Source organism: Lissotriton helveticus, chromosome 1_1 (genome assembly GCF_964261635.1).
Source record: "Lissotriton helveticus chromosome 1_1, aLisHel1.1, whole genome shotgun sequence".
Taxonomy (NCBI): domain Eukaryota; kingdom Metazoa; phylum Chordata; class Amphibia; order Caudata; family Salamandridae; genus Lissotriton; species Lissotriton helveticus.
Window position 1 is genome coordinate 102067251 of NC_136057.1, and position 18826 is coordinate 102086076.

Below are 18826 nucleotides of genomic sequence, written 5' to 3' on the forward strand. Positions count from 1 at the left end.
ATGCGAGAGCAAAAAGTAGCGGAGACAAGGGACATCCCTGTCTGGTCCCCCTACCAAGGGAGAAGGGTACCGACACTCGACCGTTAACAACGACCTGCGCCAGGGGGTCGGTATATAACAGTTTCACCCATCCGATGAATTCCGGGCCGAAACCAAACTTCACGAGGGCGGCCCAAAGGTAGGGCCACTCGATCGTGTCGAAGGCCATCGAGGCGTCCAATGAAGCCAAAATGGCCGGCTCCGTCAGAGACCCCGCCCTCGCGAGGACTCCATGAAGGCGCCGCAGATTAAGGGCTGTGTTCCGGTGCGGGATAAATCCGGACTGGTCCGGATGAATCAAGTCACTGATGACTGTTAGGAGACAAGTAGCCAGGACCTTGGCTAGAACCTTAGGCTCAGCGTTTAACAGGGAGATGGGTCTATATGACGCACAAAGGTCTCGGGGCTTACCTTCTTTAGGAATAACCACTATCGTGGCCAGGCGCTGGTCGTAAGGGAGAGTACCTAGATCACGGGATTCCTGGAACATTGCTCGAAGATAGGGCGCAATCTTATCAGGCCGCAGTTTGTATAGCTCAATCGGCAAACCGTTCGGGCCCATAGCCTTGCCCGAACGGAGAGATCGAATTGGGGCCGCTATTTCGTCCGTAGAGAACGGGGCCTCCATAGAAACCCGCTCCACCTCGGAGAGGCAAGGAAGGTCCAAGTCACGTAGCAAAAGGTGGGAGTCCGCTTCATCCCTTTCCGACACCGGGGAGTAAACCATACGGAAATAGTCCGCAAAACATTCCACTATCTCAACCGGGTCAGTCACTCTCACACCATTCAAAGTCTGAAGTACAGGTACAACACGATTCGCTCTTTCCTTCTTGTCCAACCAGGCAAGCAATTTACCCGCCTCATCCCCAACATCATAAAGCCGGCCCTGTTGCTCCCTGTACATCATCTTGGCAGCGTCTGTAACCAGGGACTTGTAGTCAAATTGCTTCAGACCAAGGGCATGGAGTTTGTCACGAGTGACCCCCGACTCCAGGTCAGCCTCCAACCCAAGTATTTCCGTCTCCAGATCCACCACTTCCCGGTTCCTTACATTCTTAGTGTCAGCGATGAGAGATAGGGCCTGCCCACGAATCACGGTCTTAAAGGCCTCCCATAGGGACACTGCAGAGGAGACCGACCCTTTGTTGTCCAGAAAGTAGTGGTCCAGGGACTTGATTAATTGACCACGGGTCCCAGGGGAGCTCAAGTACCAAGGATTGATAGGAGCCACCCGTCCCACCGCCTCCACACCCATTTCAAAACAGAGCCAGAGCGGAGAGTGGTCAGAAATGCCCCGGGCAAGGTGTCTGATCTCCCTGACAGCGGATAACTGCGCGGCCGGCATGAGGAAGTAGTCCAGTCTGGACAAACTCCCGTGAGCCCCGGAATGGAAAGTATATTGGAGCTGGGAGGGATGCATAAGTCTCCAGCAGTCCACCAAACCAAAGGTATCCAGAAAACCACCCAGCCACGCTTGGGCCGAAGGAGTATCCCTGGGGGGGTAACGATCAAGCAAACCCGAGAGAACAGAATTGAAGTCACCAGCCATGAAAAGAGCACCATCAGGGAGTCCCAACAGCACTCGGCCCACATCAGAAAAGGTAGAGGTCTGCAGGCCGGGGGGCACATAAACGGTAAACAGGGAAAGGGTCTTGCCCTCGTATCGTCCCACGAGGACGGCATAGCGCCCCTATCATCCAGGAGTACCTCATCTATCTCAAGGGGAAGGGAAGACCGTACAAGGATGCCCACCCCCCTGGAACCCGTAGTAAACCCCGAGTGTGCAACAAGACGATAGCCCCACCTAATCATCGCATGACAAGTATTACCCACTAGGTGCGTCTCCTGCAAAAACACAATATCAGGAGACAGTCGTCGCAGGTATCGTAACACCACCCCCCGCTTTATACGATCCCCCAAACCATTGACAATCCACGAAACAAACCTCAACCCATTACCCCCCATCCCAAGATGTGACGCAGGAGCCACCCCACAATGAGCTAGACACTGAAAACAAAATTGCAGATATTGCATCGCCTTGGAAAGAACAAAACACAACCACAAATACCCCAACTACCCACCCCCCAACACCCAAGGTAACACCCCCCACCCTGCACCCCTGCAGTAGACTAAGAAGCCACCCCAATATGCAGTGTGCCTGTCGCCCAAACAACCCCATTCTACAGAAAGACCCCGGAGGAGGAAAGGGCCCTGTCCCACCCGCCACCCCGACAGAGGGAAAAGGGAAAAGGGGGGGAAAAATACACATAAAAACCATAAGCGACATAATTACGGAATCCCGGCAGAAAATGTCTTATTACGGAGGCAGGGGCAGAGATATCGCTTTCAGCTCTCCACGCTACCCTCGGCACCACCCGGGTGCTCGTGGGATCAGTCAGGTTAGTCCGGTCCAGTAAAGAGTCCAGCCAATCACTTACGGCCTCAGGTCGATCAAAGAAAAATGTTCGCTCATTGTACTCAATTCGCAGCCTAGTAGGAAAAAGCATGGCGTATTTCAGACCCAAGTCTCGAAGACGCTTCTTGACTCCACGGAAGCCCATTCGCTGTCTCTGCACAAGCTGAGAAAAGTCCGGGTAGAAATTCACAGTGGCATTCTCAAAGGCCACCGGGCCCTTAACTCTCGAGGCCTGCAGGATAGCGTCTGGATCCCTATAATGGAAGAGCTTGGCCACGATGGGCCTCGGCTGGGCGCCCGGCTTGCACTTTCCACCCGGAACACGATGGGCACGCTCCACCGCAAAAAATGTGCTCAACCCAGACGGAGAAAGGTAGTTCTGAACCAGGTCCTCGACCAGGAGATCAACGGAGTGAGGATCAGGATTTTCCGGAACGCCAATCACACGCACGTTACAGCGTCGTGCCCGATTTTCAAAATCATCCAGACGATGGGACATGGAATCGTTCACAGATCTGAGATTGCCAATCTCCGTTTGAAGCTCCGAGACGTCGGTCGTGAGACTAGCCGTCTTGAGATCCAATGACTTCACTTTCTCATTGGTTTTAGACAGATCGGCCCGAATCAAGTTCACATCAATGGCCACGGTGTCAATTTTGTGGGCCAGAGATTCGTACTGTTGGCCGATAGTTTCCTTCATGTTAGAGATGGCGCCCATTATGTCCTGTAGGGATAGCTCCGCCGAAGCCGCCAACGGGTCTCCCATTGCACTCGGGCTAGGTAAAGCGGCACCCGGGGACACCTTAGACTGCGTATACCGGTCTGTCTGTCAGTTCAGAAGCATCTCATCGTAACCGGCTTACTTACAAGCCTCAATGATGGGTCAAGCGGATTTGCTTGCCCGTCTGTGACCGACCGTATACTGAACGGCGGCACTGTTTGAAGGAGCACCTCCTTCTCGTACACGTGAACATTACTTAACCACACCCGATTAGGACCGGGTTGGAATTATCACCGGTCCGACGATACTGACCTCAGCTCAACCGTAACAGCCCTGAAGAGTCACGGGTCAACCCCGTTTTTGACGAAACACGTGTCGGCTGGTTTTCATATATACAAGTACCATTATGTGAATCAATAAATAAGGAAAGGAACAAATACAAAAAAAGAAAAGTCTGGTCTTGTCCTTCCATCAAAGAACACATCACTAACTATCGAATAAACTTAGGTTGTGTGCGCCTGACACTGTACATAGACTTATAGAAGGCAGAGCTCCTCTCTCCCTTCTCTCGCAGAGAATAGGGTTATCTCTGATCAAGCTGCACCAACAATTAACAATCATAACAACTACCCCGAACCTACTAGCTGTTGAGCGCCGTGCTATTTCTGAACAACAACCCTACGCCGAACTTTGAATCAATAAAATGTGTTTTTAAAAAAATGACAGAAGTGGGTTTTCCTGTGGGGCAATGAATGTAATGATTTTTTAGGTCTGTTTCAGATGCTTCCTGTGCATCAGAAATTTGCCATTGTGCTTGTGGACTACATGTCAAATTGGTTGAAAGTATGAAATGTACATGGAAGTGAGGGTTTTCTGTGTGAATTGGTATCGGATAATGGTGTACAATTTGTCTTGCGGGAGATGAAGCAGTATTTGGACGGAACTTGATTCAAGATAAATGTGCTAGTCGTTATTAGCCACAGAGTAATGGCCAAGCAGAGAGGATGAACAGATTGGTCAATCAGGGTTTTTTCATGGCCGGTATCAAAGTGGAAGATGCTTCAAGGGCTATGATTTCAACTTATCGCAACACACTGCATGGCACCATTTTGTGCAGAGAGGCAGAAATTTGCATGATTTGGTCCTAGTAATGTGCACTGAAATGTCTAAAGAGGGGCTGAGACACATAGCTATATAAAGAAGGAAGAAAGATGAATTGGGCTTCAAAAGATACATATGATATTGTAAAGCTATTGTTTGCACAGACATGATAACAGAGCCAATAATCTTATGCAATCATAGTACTCTGGAATTACTGAGGAAATCAGATGCCAAATCTCCACAGTAATTCCACATATCTCAGAGCAATCACAATTTACTTCACCCACCCTCCAGCAGAGTTTCTTTAAATGCTGATATTGCTGACTTAGAGGGAGGAAAAAGTGAGGGAAATGTAATAGGAGACATTATGGAGACACAGCTGAGGCCTTATAATGGGGCCCATATTAGATAAAATAAACATAAGAAAATATATCACCCAATCCTGTATACTGTAATACAACTAACTCAGCTTGATATTCAGACCACCTTGTACTGTGCACCTAACCCTACAGACAACCCTTAATCTTGAAACTCCCTTGACCTTGTACAATGTTGCACATGATGTAGTATGTTACAATACAGCCAGCCCTCTCTGACCTGCAGGCCCCCCAGTTCTATGTACATGTACCTACACACTTCAGAAAAATGACCACTTCTTACTAAAGGCTCTGGGTGCCGCGCACCTTACCCCACCCGTCCCACCACTACAGACCTGACTTACAGATCATTTGTCTTCTTCACACTGCCTTCCTCGCCTCCTAAGTGGCAGACCCTGACTGACCCAGAAATCCTCTTATATTCTGTGCACTCAAACATCAAAGACCCAGTTCCATCTCTAATGTGCTTTTGTGTGCACTAGCAACAAAAAAGGGCAATGTTACTCTTGGTGAATAACACCTCACTTACATCTCACACTTAGGGGATGGTGAGTATCGCGGTGCTTGGATTGAAATCACAGATTCTGCCACATAATTCCTCAGAGGTACTTAGCCCGGAATGGGGCGTCTCATGCGCGGACTAGAATTCAGGTCATTTTTCATGTGCAGAGTCCCAATTCTTAGCCTATCACTGAACGGGAAGGAGAAACTCCTTTGCAAAAAATAAAGGCGATACCAGGTACATGACAGCTTCTGGTGTACTCAAGGCCCCGCCCCCAAAGATACCAGTCCACACAACTCAGATTTGGTCCCCTGCAGGCCTCACTAAAAATCTGAAAAGATCCACTTTGGAGATATTTTAAGTTACATTCCCTCAGAACTGTCATGTATTCCTATAGGTTCTGAATCGATCCCCCTATTCCTGACCCTATTCTGGTTAAACTAACTATCAAGTTAACTAACAGTCAGCCCATGAGGCAAGAACAGCCCCCATGATGCAGATACCGTTATCTGACGCAGTCACACTACGGCACAGGAACGTGTTATCTGATTAGGTCATAACGCTTGAGATCTAATTAGACAAGCGACATTCCTCCAGCCCCTGATAAGGCATACGACGTTCTCATAACAAATCAAACCTATGACAACCTGGAAAATCCGTGCGGCCATTGTTTTGATTTCACAGAGAACTTTAGTAAAGAATGTGCTAACGAGCAAGTCGTATGACATCTTTATTGACGTATCTATGTCCATCCTTACGTCAATCTCGGCACCTTTAAGGTATAAATATTGCCGATCTTGCCCTATGCAAACACACGCGTGGTGACAAGACGGAGCAGCCACACTTGCCGAAGCCGAGAGCAGAAGCAGACCCCGCTGGCAGCAGCCCCGCCTTCCTGACGCGCTGAGAGACGCGCTGCTATCTCAAGCCGAGAGACCCAGCACCGGCGCTTCTGGGCAGCCCTCGCAGGCAGCCTGGAATATCGAGAGCAGAGAAAGAGATACCATTCCTCATTCATCCTAACTTCCAGGTACAGAACTGAATAACCCCTCACAGAGAATTCTTTAGTTATTCACTTGGCAAAAACAAACTTAACTTAAACTGTAACTTTCTATTCCCGCCCACGCATTAGACTTAGGTCAGGTACACGGGGTAGGCGTATTTAGAAACACCAGTTGAGTACGTTTAGTCAAATGTATATATGTATGTAAATATATTTTAATCATTTCAAACATCATATGGCTCAGAAACCATATCAATGTTTTTACAGTATTATTTTATACTATTGCTTTTAATGTATGCACTTTACTTAACTATAAGTATTGCAATAATATCGATCCATTTCTCTTGTACGAGAAAAGAGACTGATCAATAAATAACACCTTTTTATTGAACATGCCCGTCTCTTCCTTTTCTCTACAATCTGATGTGACTAAGAATGCACGTACTGACTGAGTAAAATAATTGCCTTGTGCTCACACGACTCTCGAGATTGACTCTTGATTAGGGGAGAGCAAAGTTGTCATGTTCTATGGTTGTCAGAAACTAAATCCCTTCTTGTCTAATCAGGGAAGTTAATTCCTCCTTGAACATTCGAGAAAGTTTCTAGCGAACTCTGAGCTACGCTGGCAAACCCAAAAATTAAGTCTAGTATCGACAGTAGTAGACCTAGTTAACGTCTGGCCTTTACTGCTGTAGGTATTATTCCAATGCGCAGAGCCTATTGGGAAAATAGGAGCTACACTACATGGCGCCCAACGTGTTTGGAAAGGGCGATAAAACGAACGTAAGACATTTAGAGTAACTCAGTCGTGCTTTCTCAATCAGACCCCTTTTCCCATTATACTCCAAAGACGTCTGGAGTGGGTGAAAGGTTATATCCTCCAAAACCTCGCAGGAGGGAACTCCTATGTATGGTTCTTGGTTTAGTCAACGTTGAAGGATACACTGTTCCAAAATATTGTGCATCTAATCTCTGTTTCCATAAGAAACCTGATCTGCAAACAAACATAATACCATCCTGTCTGTAAAATGTCAGAAAGTGATGAAGAAATGGAGGCAGTTAGATTAGCAACTGAACTCGCAGATGCTGATGCTACCATGCAAGCAGCAGACCCGAATATAACACTCATTCCGGTCATTAAAAGGAGATCTATAACCTTAAAACTTATAGAAAATGGACTGACACCTAGAGGTGGCACAGTCATATTCGTAATCGAGGCACACGAATATCGGCAGACAGAGGTATACTATTCATGGATACATTTTCCAGCAGCTAATGCTGTAACAAAGTACTTCCACTATTACAAAGTAGAGGAACCTCCTGAAACGTACACTCCTTTCGAGGAGGTGGAAGTACCACTCAAATTCCAAGAGCATTTGCTCTTATTTGATGGCGCCCTAATACATAACAATCACATTACAAGGCTCGGTCCTTTAGGAAGACCAGGAGCAACGTGGCCGGTCTTAGCCGGATACACACCACATCCAGACATCGAAAGAATGCCTGCAGCAGAGCTGTTAATACAGCTAAAACAACTACTAAAAATTCATAGACAGTTAGTTCAGTATGTAATGCGGACTTCAACAATTCAGCCAGCGATTAAACTTCCACAGCTGACCCCTCACCAGGGGAACACAAATAAAATCACACCACAGAACATCCAATCCTGCCTAGGTAAAGTTCCGGCTAAACGGGAACAGATACCATTCTGGTTGGCACAGAAAATCACCCAAATAGAGGCGGTGTTTCCTGACACCACCCCATTAGAAAAACACAGGATTCTGACTATATGTCTCCCAATGGGAATCGCACCACACATTGAGGACTGTGACACTTGGGGTACAGTCTTTGCTTCCATCTACACAAAAACGCACGGTGTTCCATCCATTTCGGTAATACCAGATGTGCTAAAACAAATTCAAGATGAATACGGTCCAGAACCTGCTTTAACTCTTGGTATGAAATTACTAAAAGACTTCAAGCAGGTCTCGGCTAGATTATTAGCCAACATAAAAGGTGAAGCAGCAAACGTGGCGATCCGCCAGAGGTTAAAAGAGACAGATATAGCAGACCAACCAGCTGAAATTGCCAGAATCATAGAAAAATCCTATGAAGAACTAGGCAGAGATAGTCTAGGTGGAATACCAGTAAAACCGCAACTGACTACAAGTCCAGAAAAAATATTTTTTAATAATAATTCACCAAAAAAGAACTGGGATGGAAACAAACAATCCAATCCTAAAGAAAAGAAAAGAAATTCCAGTCCCGAGGGAGGTCTCCCAGGCGAAGAGAGAAATCTCCAAACCAAAGACAGAGGTCACCGCAGAGTGACCCCTCTGGGAATAGATATAACCTTAGAAATAGGGATAATATTAAAAAACCTGATAGATATCAAGACATTGATACACGTCCCTCTCAATCTTTTCAGACTTCCTCGCAGAAATCGGAAAGAAGAGGACGATCAGAAGAGCACGCCAAGTCCAAAGACAAGGAACCTGCTCAGCTAAAAAAGAAATTACAATTTCCAAAAAAGAAGGTAGCCAGTATCAAGGTAGTTAACAATGCCGAGAATACTGAGGACACAACTGAAAAACGGAGAGTGGGCTCAGACAATGCTAGACAGCGCAGCAGAGGTGAGCATAGCTCGCAAAGTCCTTATGAATCATCTGGAGACAGTGGACACGAATGAATATCTTCAAGTGGAAACTGCAGACACCAGAGTTAGCAAACCCCACAAGATATACGAGATAACATTACGTATAGAGGGAGATAAGACTAGGAAAATAAGGGGACTATTTTGGGATAATCTCTCCAAGGGCTATGATATCCTTCTAGCTGAAAAAGACTGGCCACCAGAGTTTGTCAGGGAGTGCCCTCATGGCGAAGAAGTAATTATGCCTGCCTTCTCGAATCAAATCCCGATTCATAAAAAATACACACTTGCTAGAAAGTGGGCAGTGGCCTTAGCACCTGCTTTATATAAAAATCATGTAGGATGGGATGAGGATTCTCCTCCTCACAAAATACAGTTAAAATCACAACCTACTGCACAAAGGCAGTACCCAATTAAGCAAGAAGCTAAAAAACAAGTAAATGAAATACTAGATCAGCTAGAATACCAGGGGGTGATTGAAACTTGCACCTCACAAATGAACAATCCTTTGTTTCCGGTCTCCAAACCAGACAATTCATATCGTCTAGTTTTGGATTACCGACACCTTAACACATGTTGCAAAACCTTTGCAGTGCAAAACTCACACAGTGCTGCACTAATGAATAACATAGTGCGCAAAAAATACAAAACAACCTTGGACATGTCCAATGGATTCTTTTGTCAAAACATAGCACCAGAGAGCAGATATTTAACTGCATTCTCAGTAAATGGCACTCAAAAACAATTCTGTCGGTTAGCCCAGGGGTACAAGAACAGCCCGGGGGTATTCTCAGCGAGAGTAACAGAATTACTACAACTATATGATGATGAAGCATTATCCTATGTCGATGACATTTACTTAACAGATGATGACTTGGAGACTCACTTGAAAAGGGTGAACACCATAATACTTGGGTTCGCTGCAGAGGGTTACAAATTCAACTTTAAAAAGTCCAGAATTGCCCATCTGACAGTCTTGTACGTAGGATATGAATTATCAAGCATAGCATGGTTGACAATTTTCTAAAAATCTAAAATATGAAAAGACGTATCCCCTGCCAATCGACATTCTGCCTCTAGATCACTACGGCTGTATAATATATACAGACGGATCAGCACAACCCGCAGTAGGGGGTAAACAAGCCTACAGTGCTGCGTGCGCGATTGTTAAAGGTCGTTGGCACGAAGGGAAATTTAAACCAACCCTCACTAAAACACAATCCCTAGGAGATTGTACAGCTCAGCGAGCTGAACTACTAGCATTCAAGATGGCGCTTGAAAATACCGATCGAGAATTCCCCACACTCATAGTGTGCGATTCGTATTATTGCGTTCAGTCTTATAATGAATACTTGCAGATCTGGCTTCAGAACGGTTTCAAGGATGCGAAAGGTGGCACAATCAAGCATAAAATGCTCTGGGAACAAGTAGTTCTTTTACAAAAAGAACTACCAAAGACTCACGTGATACATACACTGAGTCATCAACGTGATGGCGTTCACGTTGCAGGGAATTCATTGGCTGATGAGGCCGCGAAGGCAGCTGTGCAAACGGCTTCCGTAGCTGCCGTCACCCGGTCAAAAACAAAAATAGACAGCGAAATATTACAGGCTGTCAGCGCTACAGAAAAGGATTCGATAGAACCACTCCCTAAAGGCTTTCCAGTAAAATACTCATACATAACTGATGCAAACAATGTTCCTTTTGCTCGAATCCCTGGAGTGGGGAATAGGGCAATTCCAAACATGGAACATAGGTTAGGACTAATAATAGCGGCACACAAAGGGCTTGCTTCTATTCATGCTGGCGTCTCAGCCACAGTATCATTATTAAAACAGAGATACTGGTGGCCACAAATGAGAAGACAAACAAGGAACTATGTTCTGGCATGTGAAATATGTCAAAAAATGAAAGTATCAACGGTGAGACGTCCAGCACAGACGCCCCTTCTAATCTCGGATAAACCATTAGCCTGTGTTTATCTAGACCACTGCGGTCCCTTACAAAGGGATGGTAACTACAAATATATCTTGGTCGCAGTGGACTCATGCACGAGATTCATATGGATGTGGCCCCAGCGAACGGCTGACGCCAGAACTGTTATAAAAGATTTGCGAGTCTTTATCGGCACATACGCAATTGGCATGCTGCATTCGGACAATGGTCCTGCTTTTAGCTCTCGGGCTTATAAGGAGGCCATGGTCAGCATGGGCGTGCAATTGCGGTACTCTTGTCCATTTCACCCTGAGGGGAACGGAATTGTTGAAAGAAAAAACCGTGACATAAAGCAATCTATAACGGCAAAGGTATTAGGTTCGGGAGCTGGGTGGGTCAAACATCTAATAAGTGTCCAACGTAGTCTAAATAACTTGCCAAGAAATTCTCTGAAGGGATTCAGTCCGTACGAATTATTATTTGGAACTAGAATGATTATCTCTGACCTTGATAGTCAGACTTCAGTGGTGAAAGAAAAAACCTTTGATGTCAAAGACCGTTTGGCTATTTTGCAGGACTTAAACAAAACAAGAAAAGACCTGAGCAACATACAGTTGAAACAACAGCCAACAACCACTGAAGAATCACCACCTGTCCCAGCAAGACCTGTCTGGATTCCAATAGTCGGGGATCTAGTCAGGGAGAAGATCGCGGTAAAGAAGGAATTTGGGCCTTCTTACAGAAAAGCAGTTCCTGTCTTGTCTGTCAACGGGACAAGATCATTTGTACTACCGCCACTTGCTGGAAAAAAGGAGAACCGAGTTGTATCCATCGACCTGGTAAAACCACAACATGTGGCCGATAACAAACGGTAGGCCATGTGGACTCCCAATAAGTAGCAGAACACCAAGGTTTGCTACCAGTACAGAGGTCCTAACAAAAAGGCTCATCACATTCGAAACGCCTACAGAAGAACAACAAGGACTATGCAACAATGCAATAGAACTAAGACCTCTGAAAACCCAAATAAAAACATTTAGCAGAGACACACCAATCTACAATGAAGTACAGAGTGACAATGCAAAAAACAAAAATCCTGAACCAATTGGAACAATTGACAGAACTGCATCCGGGTACTTCATCAACTTCGATGATTCCTCTGAAGGCTTCAGTGAATCAAAGACACAGCCATCATCAAAATCCTTTAAAGACAAAGCGAAGGAACTTTTGAAACAACTGAAAGAAACATATCTGATTTCTCCATGGATTGAATTTTGGGTGGGTTTTGGTGCATTTATCCTCATACTTTGGCTCATCATGGTATTTACTTTGGGACGCTTCATTGAGGGAAAATATGCTAAAATGGACACAGCAAGTCAGAACATCAACTTGGTCCTCAAACCACACACATCTTCACACGTCGAGAAAAGAGAACTTTCTTCAGCCAACTTCACAGCCAATCCTATACCTGGTGGGGTAGCCTGGGACAACACTGACTATGAAATTTATGGTCCGGTCGAGATCCTGAAATATCCACACCAAATCAAGATCTCCTTGAGTGACTTTGCAAAACCAAACTCATTTGCTGATGATTGGGACTTTGAAAGCATTAATAATATGATGTCTGATTTAGTAATGTCTGCTAAATTTACAAAACATGATTATTTGCAAGGTTCTACAAATTATGATAGTATGTATTGCTATAACCATTATGGTAACCATTTTTTACATAAATCTGCACAACCTAGAAATGTTTTGAATTATAATCAATGGGAACATTGTGCTACACCTCCAAAAGGGAGCTCGAGAACCGTGTATGACAAATATTCATATTTTTCAGGTTTTAACACAAGTAATGCTGAAACATTTTATTTTAAATTGTCAAACAAGACAGGGATGAAAACTATGATAACCAACACAAAATTGATATATTCAGATTCATTCTTTGAAAAAATGAATACTTTTGGATTTGATTATTGGGACAATAATGTTGATTTGAAAAGTGTTTGGGGTACAAAAGAATGGCAAGTACAGGGTTTAGAAGCTTTGTTTAGAGCCTGCATGATCCCAGAACAAATGATATTTTTAAATGACACTGTTCAACAAACCACCTGTCTTGGCTTAGCCAAAATCAAAGATTTAAATAAACCGTCTATTCCAAAACCAATAATGTTTAGCAATAGCTCTGATACAGATGAAGAGATAGACGTAAACCATATATTAAACCAAAACAGAACACATCCTGATTGGAGACAATGGTTGATCTGGCCCACAGATACAAATAACTGTCAAGATAGATTCCTGAATAAAACACAGGGTTTCAAAATGACCAGGCCAGACCCTAGATATCCCCAAAGACATCACCCAGGGATAATAACAACGTACAGTGTGGGCAAATTATGCCTTCAATGGCTACAAACTTCCACACTGCCTGAAATTAAGCAACACCTAACTTTACTTACTGATGGTGCTGACTTGCGTGATTTCATTCTGGGACCACGCAAACAGCGTCAAAAGCGTTTCATAGCAGCCTCTGTATATGCAGCATACAATGAGGCCTGGAAGGTTACTCAAATTGAAACAGCAGAAAGAATACGGGAAATTGACCGTATCAATTTGGAAAAATCACTTTCTGTAGTGGACAATGGGTTAATGACTCTGTCCTCCAGAATTTTTTCATTGGACAGCATTGTGTCTTCAGCAATCGATATATTATCGCAAGACTTACTGTTATTACAACATGGTCAGTCACAATTGCGTTCTATTGTACAGCTTGGCTGGACGTTACAAAATCTGCGTTCAGGCTATGTGCCTTGGCGTTTAATCAACACAACGTCACTATTCCAAATCTTTAACCTTACTGATAGACAAATCGGTATGGCGCAAAAGGGTGCTGATTATACAATCTTGAGCATTGAAAAACTAGAAAGATTACCAATGACAATGTCAGAACGACCTGTCAGTGAATGGATAATACACGGAATCATAAATATTCCAATCTCAACCTTCAGGTTTCAATACTGCCAAAAATATATACAGGCTGGCATGTACGAGAAATTGGGAAAGGGGTACCTTAAAACAACTTGGAACCTGCCCTATTCACATGCATGTGTCAGTAATAAAGGACAGAAAGTGTTTCTTAGTGGCAACAATTGTGCTATGTCACTAAGCGGCACGCTTCTGTGTAACGGTATTAGTTTGCACGGAGCCTGTGAAGGGAATTCATACAACCTTTCATGTCACCAGCAAGGCGCACCTGCAACTGAAATAGAACCATTCTTTCAAAGACTCTATAATGGGAGTTACATTCTTATTGTAGACCGCAGATGTTGTAATCTTAGGCCCGGGACTCCTTATCTAGTCACTACGACGGCGAAGGTCAAGTGCTGTGGACGTTCTTTGTTCCCCAGCTCCTTTCCAGACAGGGAGGCAAGGGCATGGCCCAATTTGAAAATTACTTCTATTCGAATAGATACTTTAAGCAGAATGAAAACAGTGCTTCTTCAGACGCCTACAAGGCTCTCGTCATCAAAAGAAACGTATGATCTACAAGTCGCAAGGACGACTGCAGAGATACATACATTATTATCAACTAATTCCCCCGTACATTTCACGGAAATCCTGAGCGAAATCTTAAATATTTCTGATACCAATGGGATCTCAGGGGTATTTAAGACAGTATTTTCGATGGCATTAACACCATTCAAAGCCATACTGGGTATTTTTCCAGATTTCATCCATTCGATTTTTGGCGGACTTCCCCTGATCCTGGGACTAATTGCAGGAATCCTATTCTTAGTCCTTATTTTTCGTTATGGCAACCCATGTCACAGATCAAACTCTCGCGACAATGGAAGAGACGATCCTAGTCATTGGATACCGGGACCGGATATCAAAAATCCTGGGACTCTCCCGGCTTAGATACCTGAACATGACTTGGTTTCTATCATTTCGACCAATGTGGCAAAGGTGTGTTTTACCTGTACTAAGGTGTCTGCTATGCGGAGAAGAATGCGTGTTAGACACCTGTCTGACGCTACAATCGGATGCGCCAGTGGATGCAGATACACTGTTGGTTCCTACCAAGGTTCACGCTTTGTGCTGCCCTCAAAGGCTGCCAATCCTGATGACGGCATTCCTGGAATCTTCACCACTACGATTGAAGAGTAGTGAAGTTCAAGATGAAAGCAGCATCGAACAGGTACGACCTTCTGTCAGTGATGCAAATCAGAATGTCAATGGAGACAATCATGCGCATGAATGCATGGTTACACCTATTCCCGACTTAGTGGAACTTTCCCATGAAGCTGTTGACAGTTTTTTCGAAAGCCTGAATGATATGATGTTCTCTCCAGAACAGAAATAGAGACTTTTGAGTAAACTCGCACACGGCGTTCCCTGAATTCGGCCTTCAACTTTAAAAATAAAGTCACATGAACAATTACAATCCAGTTCACGGACAGCAATTTTCAGCAACCCCCTAAAATATTTTCCCATATTTTTTCCGGGACACTGATCTTCTGCTTAAAGTAAGAAACTATTCCTAGAGAACTAAGATTTCTATTTTTAGATACTTTATAAACTTTAGTTGCCCGCTGGGATGTTCACAAATATTTTATTATGTGATGAAATGGTCTCGAACTTCCTTTCTGTATAGCCATATTAAGAGCCATTTCATGTGTATTTCTCATATACCAATAAGCAATAATGCATATAAATGCGTGTTTACTTTTGCATTTAATTCATAGCTTAAGTGCATACAATATATATGACTGCAATTTTTCAGTATATTTGAAAATTTCGAAATGCATTTATGTATTTTGGGGTGGTAAGGTATACACTATACTCTATAGTATGTTGTACTATGTTATACTATGCATAGATTAGTAAATATGACCATAGTTAGCGTGGAGTGGGTGTCATGTATTCCTATAGGTTCTGAATCGATCCCCCTATTCCTGACCCTATTCTGGTTAAACTAACTATCAAGTTAACTAACAGTCAGCCCATGAGGCAAGAACAGCCCCCATGATGCAGATACCGTTATCTGACGCAGTCACACTACGGCACAGGAACGTGTTATCTGATTAGGTCATAACGCTTGAGATCTAATTAGACAAGCGACATTCCTCCAGCCCCTGATAAGGCATACGACGTTCTCATAACAAATCAAACCTATGACAACCTGGAAAATCCGTGCGGCCATTGTTTTGATTTCACAGAGAACTTTAGTAAAGAATGTGCTAACGAGCAAGTCGTATGACATCTTTATTGACGTATCTATGTCCATCCTTACGTCAATCTCGGCACCTTTAAGGTATAAATATTGCCGATCTTGCCCTATGCAAACACACGCGTGGTGACAAGACGGAGCAGCCACACTTGCCGAAGCCGAGAGCAGAAGCAGACCCCGCTGGCAGCAGCCCCGCCTTCCTGACGCGCTGAGAGACGCGCTGCTATCTCAAGCCGAGAGACCCAGCACCGGCGCTTCTGGGCAGCCCTCGCAGGCAGCCTGGAATATCGAGAGCAGAGAAAGAGATACCATTCCTCATTCATCCTAACTTCCAGGTACAGAACTGAATAACCCCTCACAGAGAATTCTTTAGTTATTCACTTGGCAAAAACAAACTTAACTTAAACTGTAACTTTCTATTCCCGCCCACGCATTAGACTTAGGTCAGGTACACGGGGTAGGCGTATTTAGAAACACCAGTTGAGTACGTTTAGTCAAATGTATATATGTATGTAAATATATTTTAATCATTTCAAACATCATATGGCTCAGAAACCATATCAATGTTTTTACAGTATTATTTTATACTATTGCTTTTAATGTATGCACTTTACTTAACTATAAGTATTGCAATAATATCGATCCATTTCTCTTGTACGAGAAAAGAGACTGATCAATAAATAACACCTTTTTATTGAACACGCCCGTCTCTTTCTTTTCTCTACAATCTGATGTGACTAAGAATGCACGTACTGACTGAGTAAAATAATTGCCTTGTGCTCACACGACTCTCGAGATTGACTCTTGATTAGGGGAGAGCAAAGTTGTCATGTTCTATGGTTGTCAGAAACTAAATCCCTTCTTGTCTAATCAGGGAAGTTAATTCCTCCTTGAACATTCGAGAAAGTTTCTAGCGAACTCTGAGCTACGCTGGCAAACCCAAAAATTAAGTCTAGTATCGACAGTAGTAGACCTAGTTAACGTCTGGCCTAGGCCTTTACTGCTGTAGGTATTATTCCAATGCGCAGAGCCTATTGGGAAAATAGGAGCTACACTACAGAACTGTACAGGTTACTCGCCATTCTGCATGTTAATTCAGTACGAAACAAATACCTGGGATGGCTTTGAGCAGCAATCCATCTGCGTCTGTATTTCCTCTCTCCAGTGGGTTCCTAGCGATAGCTCCATCAGTATCAGCAGCATTCTGTGGCAGGAAGGATGAGGATCCAGATGGGTCCTGCGCATCAGCACATGTTGGTTGTAGGTCAGAGTTCTCATCTCGGTTCTCAGGGCCCAGTGGATCTTGCTTGTAGTCCTGATCGCAGTCCTCAGGACTCGGTGGTTCTAGCTTATAGCCGCGATCTGGACTGAGTGTCTCAAGGTGCATTGGTTCGGTCTTGCAGTTCTGATGCAATTCATGTGCATCAGAAAGAACCTGCAGGCATGTGTTGAGCTGCAGACTCTGGTCTTCTTGAAATGCTGGTTGTCTGTAGACGTTTTGCCGTTGACCCTCACCATCAAACCACAACAACTCTTGCTTTAGGAGTTCACTTGTTCCCTCCCCATCTGGGAGAATTGGTTGTGTGCAGTGGATTTGCTGTTGCTCATGTCCCTCGTGAAACAGTGGCTGCAGGTAGACGTTCTGTTGTGGGCCCCAACTATCTGCATACAGTGGTTCTTTCTTCACGTGCTCCTCTTGTTCCTGTTCAACTGGGAAAACTAGTTGTATGCACTGGTCCTGCTGTGGTTCCTGTCCATCATCAAACACTGGTGGAAGACGAAGGCTTGGCTCACCTGGGATGACTTGAACATCCGGAGGAGGGCAGCTGGAGACAGTACCATCCTGCCATGGTCCAGGGCCAGCCGGAGACAGAGGTTGGGGGCACTGGCTCTGCTTTGGTTCATGCCCATGCGGAGACAGAGGTTGGGGGTACTGGCTCTGCTTTGGTTCATGCCCATGAGGAGACGTAGGATGAAGACACTGATTCGGCTGTGGATCATGACCAGGTGGAGATGTAGATTGAAGGCATTGGTTCACCTCCTCGGCCCTGACTGAAAGATTGATTGGAGGGGACCTGCTGAGAGGACACTCTTTAACCACCACCGGACTGACCCTCTCCAAAGACACTGCCCCATTTTCAAGGTAATCCAGACCCTTTGCTATCCAAATTTTCTCCATGAGCCCAGCGACTCTTGACGGCACGTCCTCTAGGGTATTCTGCAAGTCATCCAGTTTGGCTTCCAACTGCTCCAACATAGATACAAGGATCATGTTAGGCAGGTTCCCTGATTGCGCTTCCATCTCACAGTCCCTCTGAGCATCAGTTTGGGATCTTGAAGAAGGCCCATTATGGATAGGAGAAGATGGGAGTGTGAATCTTACGGGTTCAGATGAACACTGCACTTCTCCTTTTTGTCTTGGAACCTGCCTTTTCTCCATTCTGAAATTCTGATGTTCAAGTCCTCAGGTGTCTGTGAAGGGGAATAAAATAGAAAAGACAACACATTATCACAGGACAATTAGGTCAAAATACTCCTTCCTGTCTCACCACACTTTGTTTAAGCTTTAAGTAAAAATTATTCAGTCCAGCTAATGGCTCGAAAGAACTAAATTGTCTCAAGAGCTGACGAGAATATACCCTGCTCAAGTTCAGGCTGTCCCCGAGGACATCAGGAGTTACTAGGGAATCTTCCACACTAACATCCCTTGATTTTTTATTGGGTAACCTAGATACTAGAGCGAACTATGTCATCATATCAGGTGACTTCAATTGTAACTACGAACCTATTGTGGGGCTCAGCGACATCTTTACAGAAGAAGATGAGGCCAATGGGATCCCTGCTTT

The 18826-nt window shown here is 44.5% G+C and overlaps 1 protein-coding gene across 1 annotated transcript in view; it reads right to left on the minus strand.

Annotated features, from left to right (window-relative positions):
- The window catches only part of LOC144759127 (uncharacterized), a 79927-nt gene extending 61480 nt beyond the window's left edge, over positions 1 to 18447 (minus strand). Inside the window, exon 1 of the mRNA XM_078646472.1 lies at positions 17094 to 18447. Coding sequence (XP_078502598.1) covers positions 17094 to 18420 — 1327 coding nt within the window. The 5' untranslated portion in view covers positions 18421 to 18447. The remainder of the gene's footprint in view (positions 1 to 17093) is intronic.
- Positions 18448 to 18826: the final 379 nt, after the last annotated feature.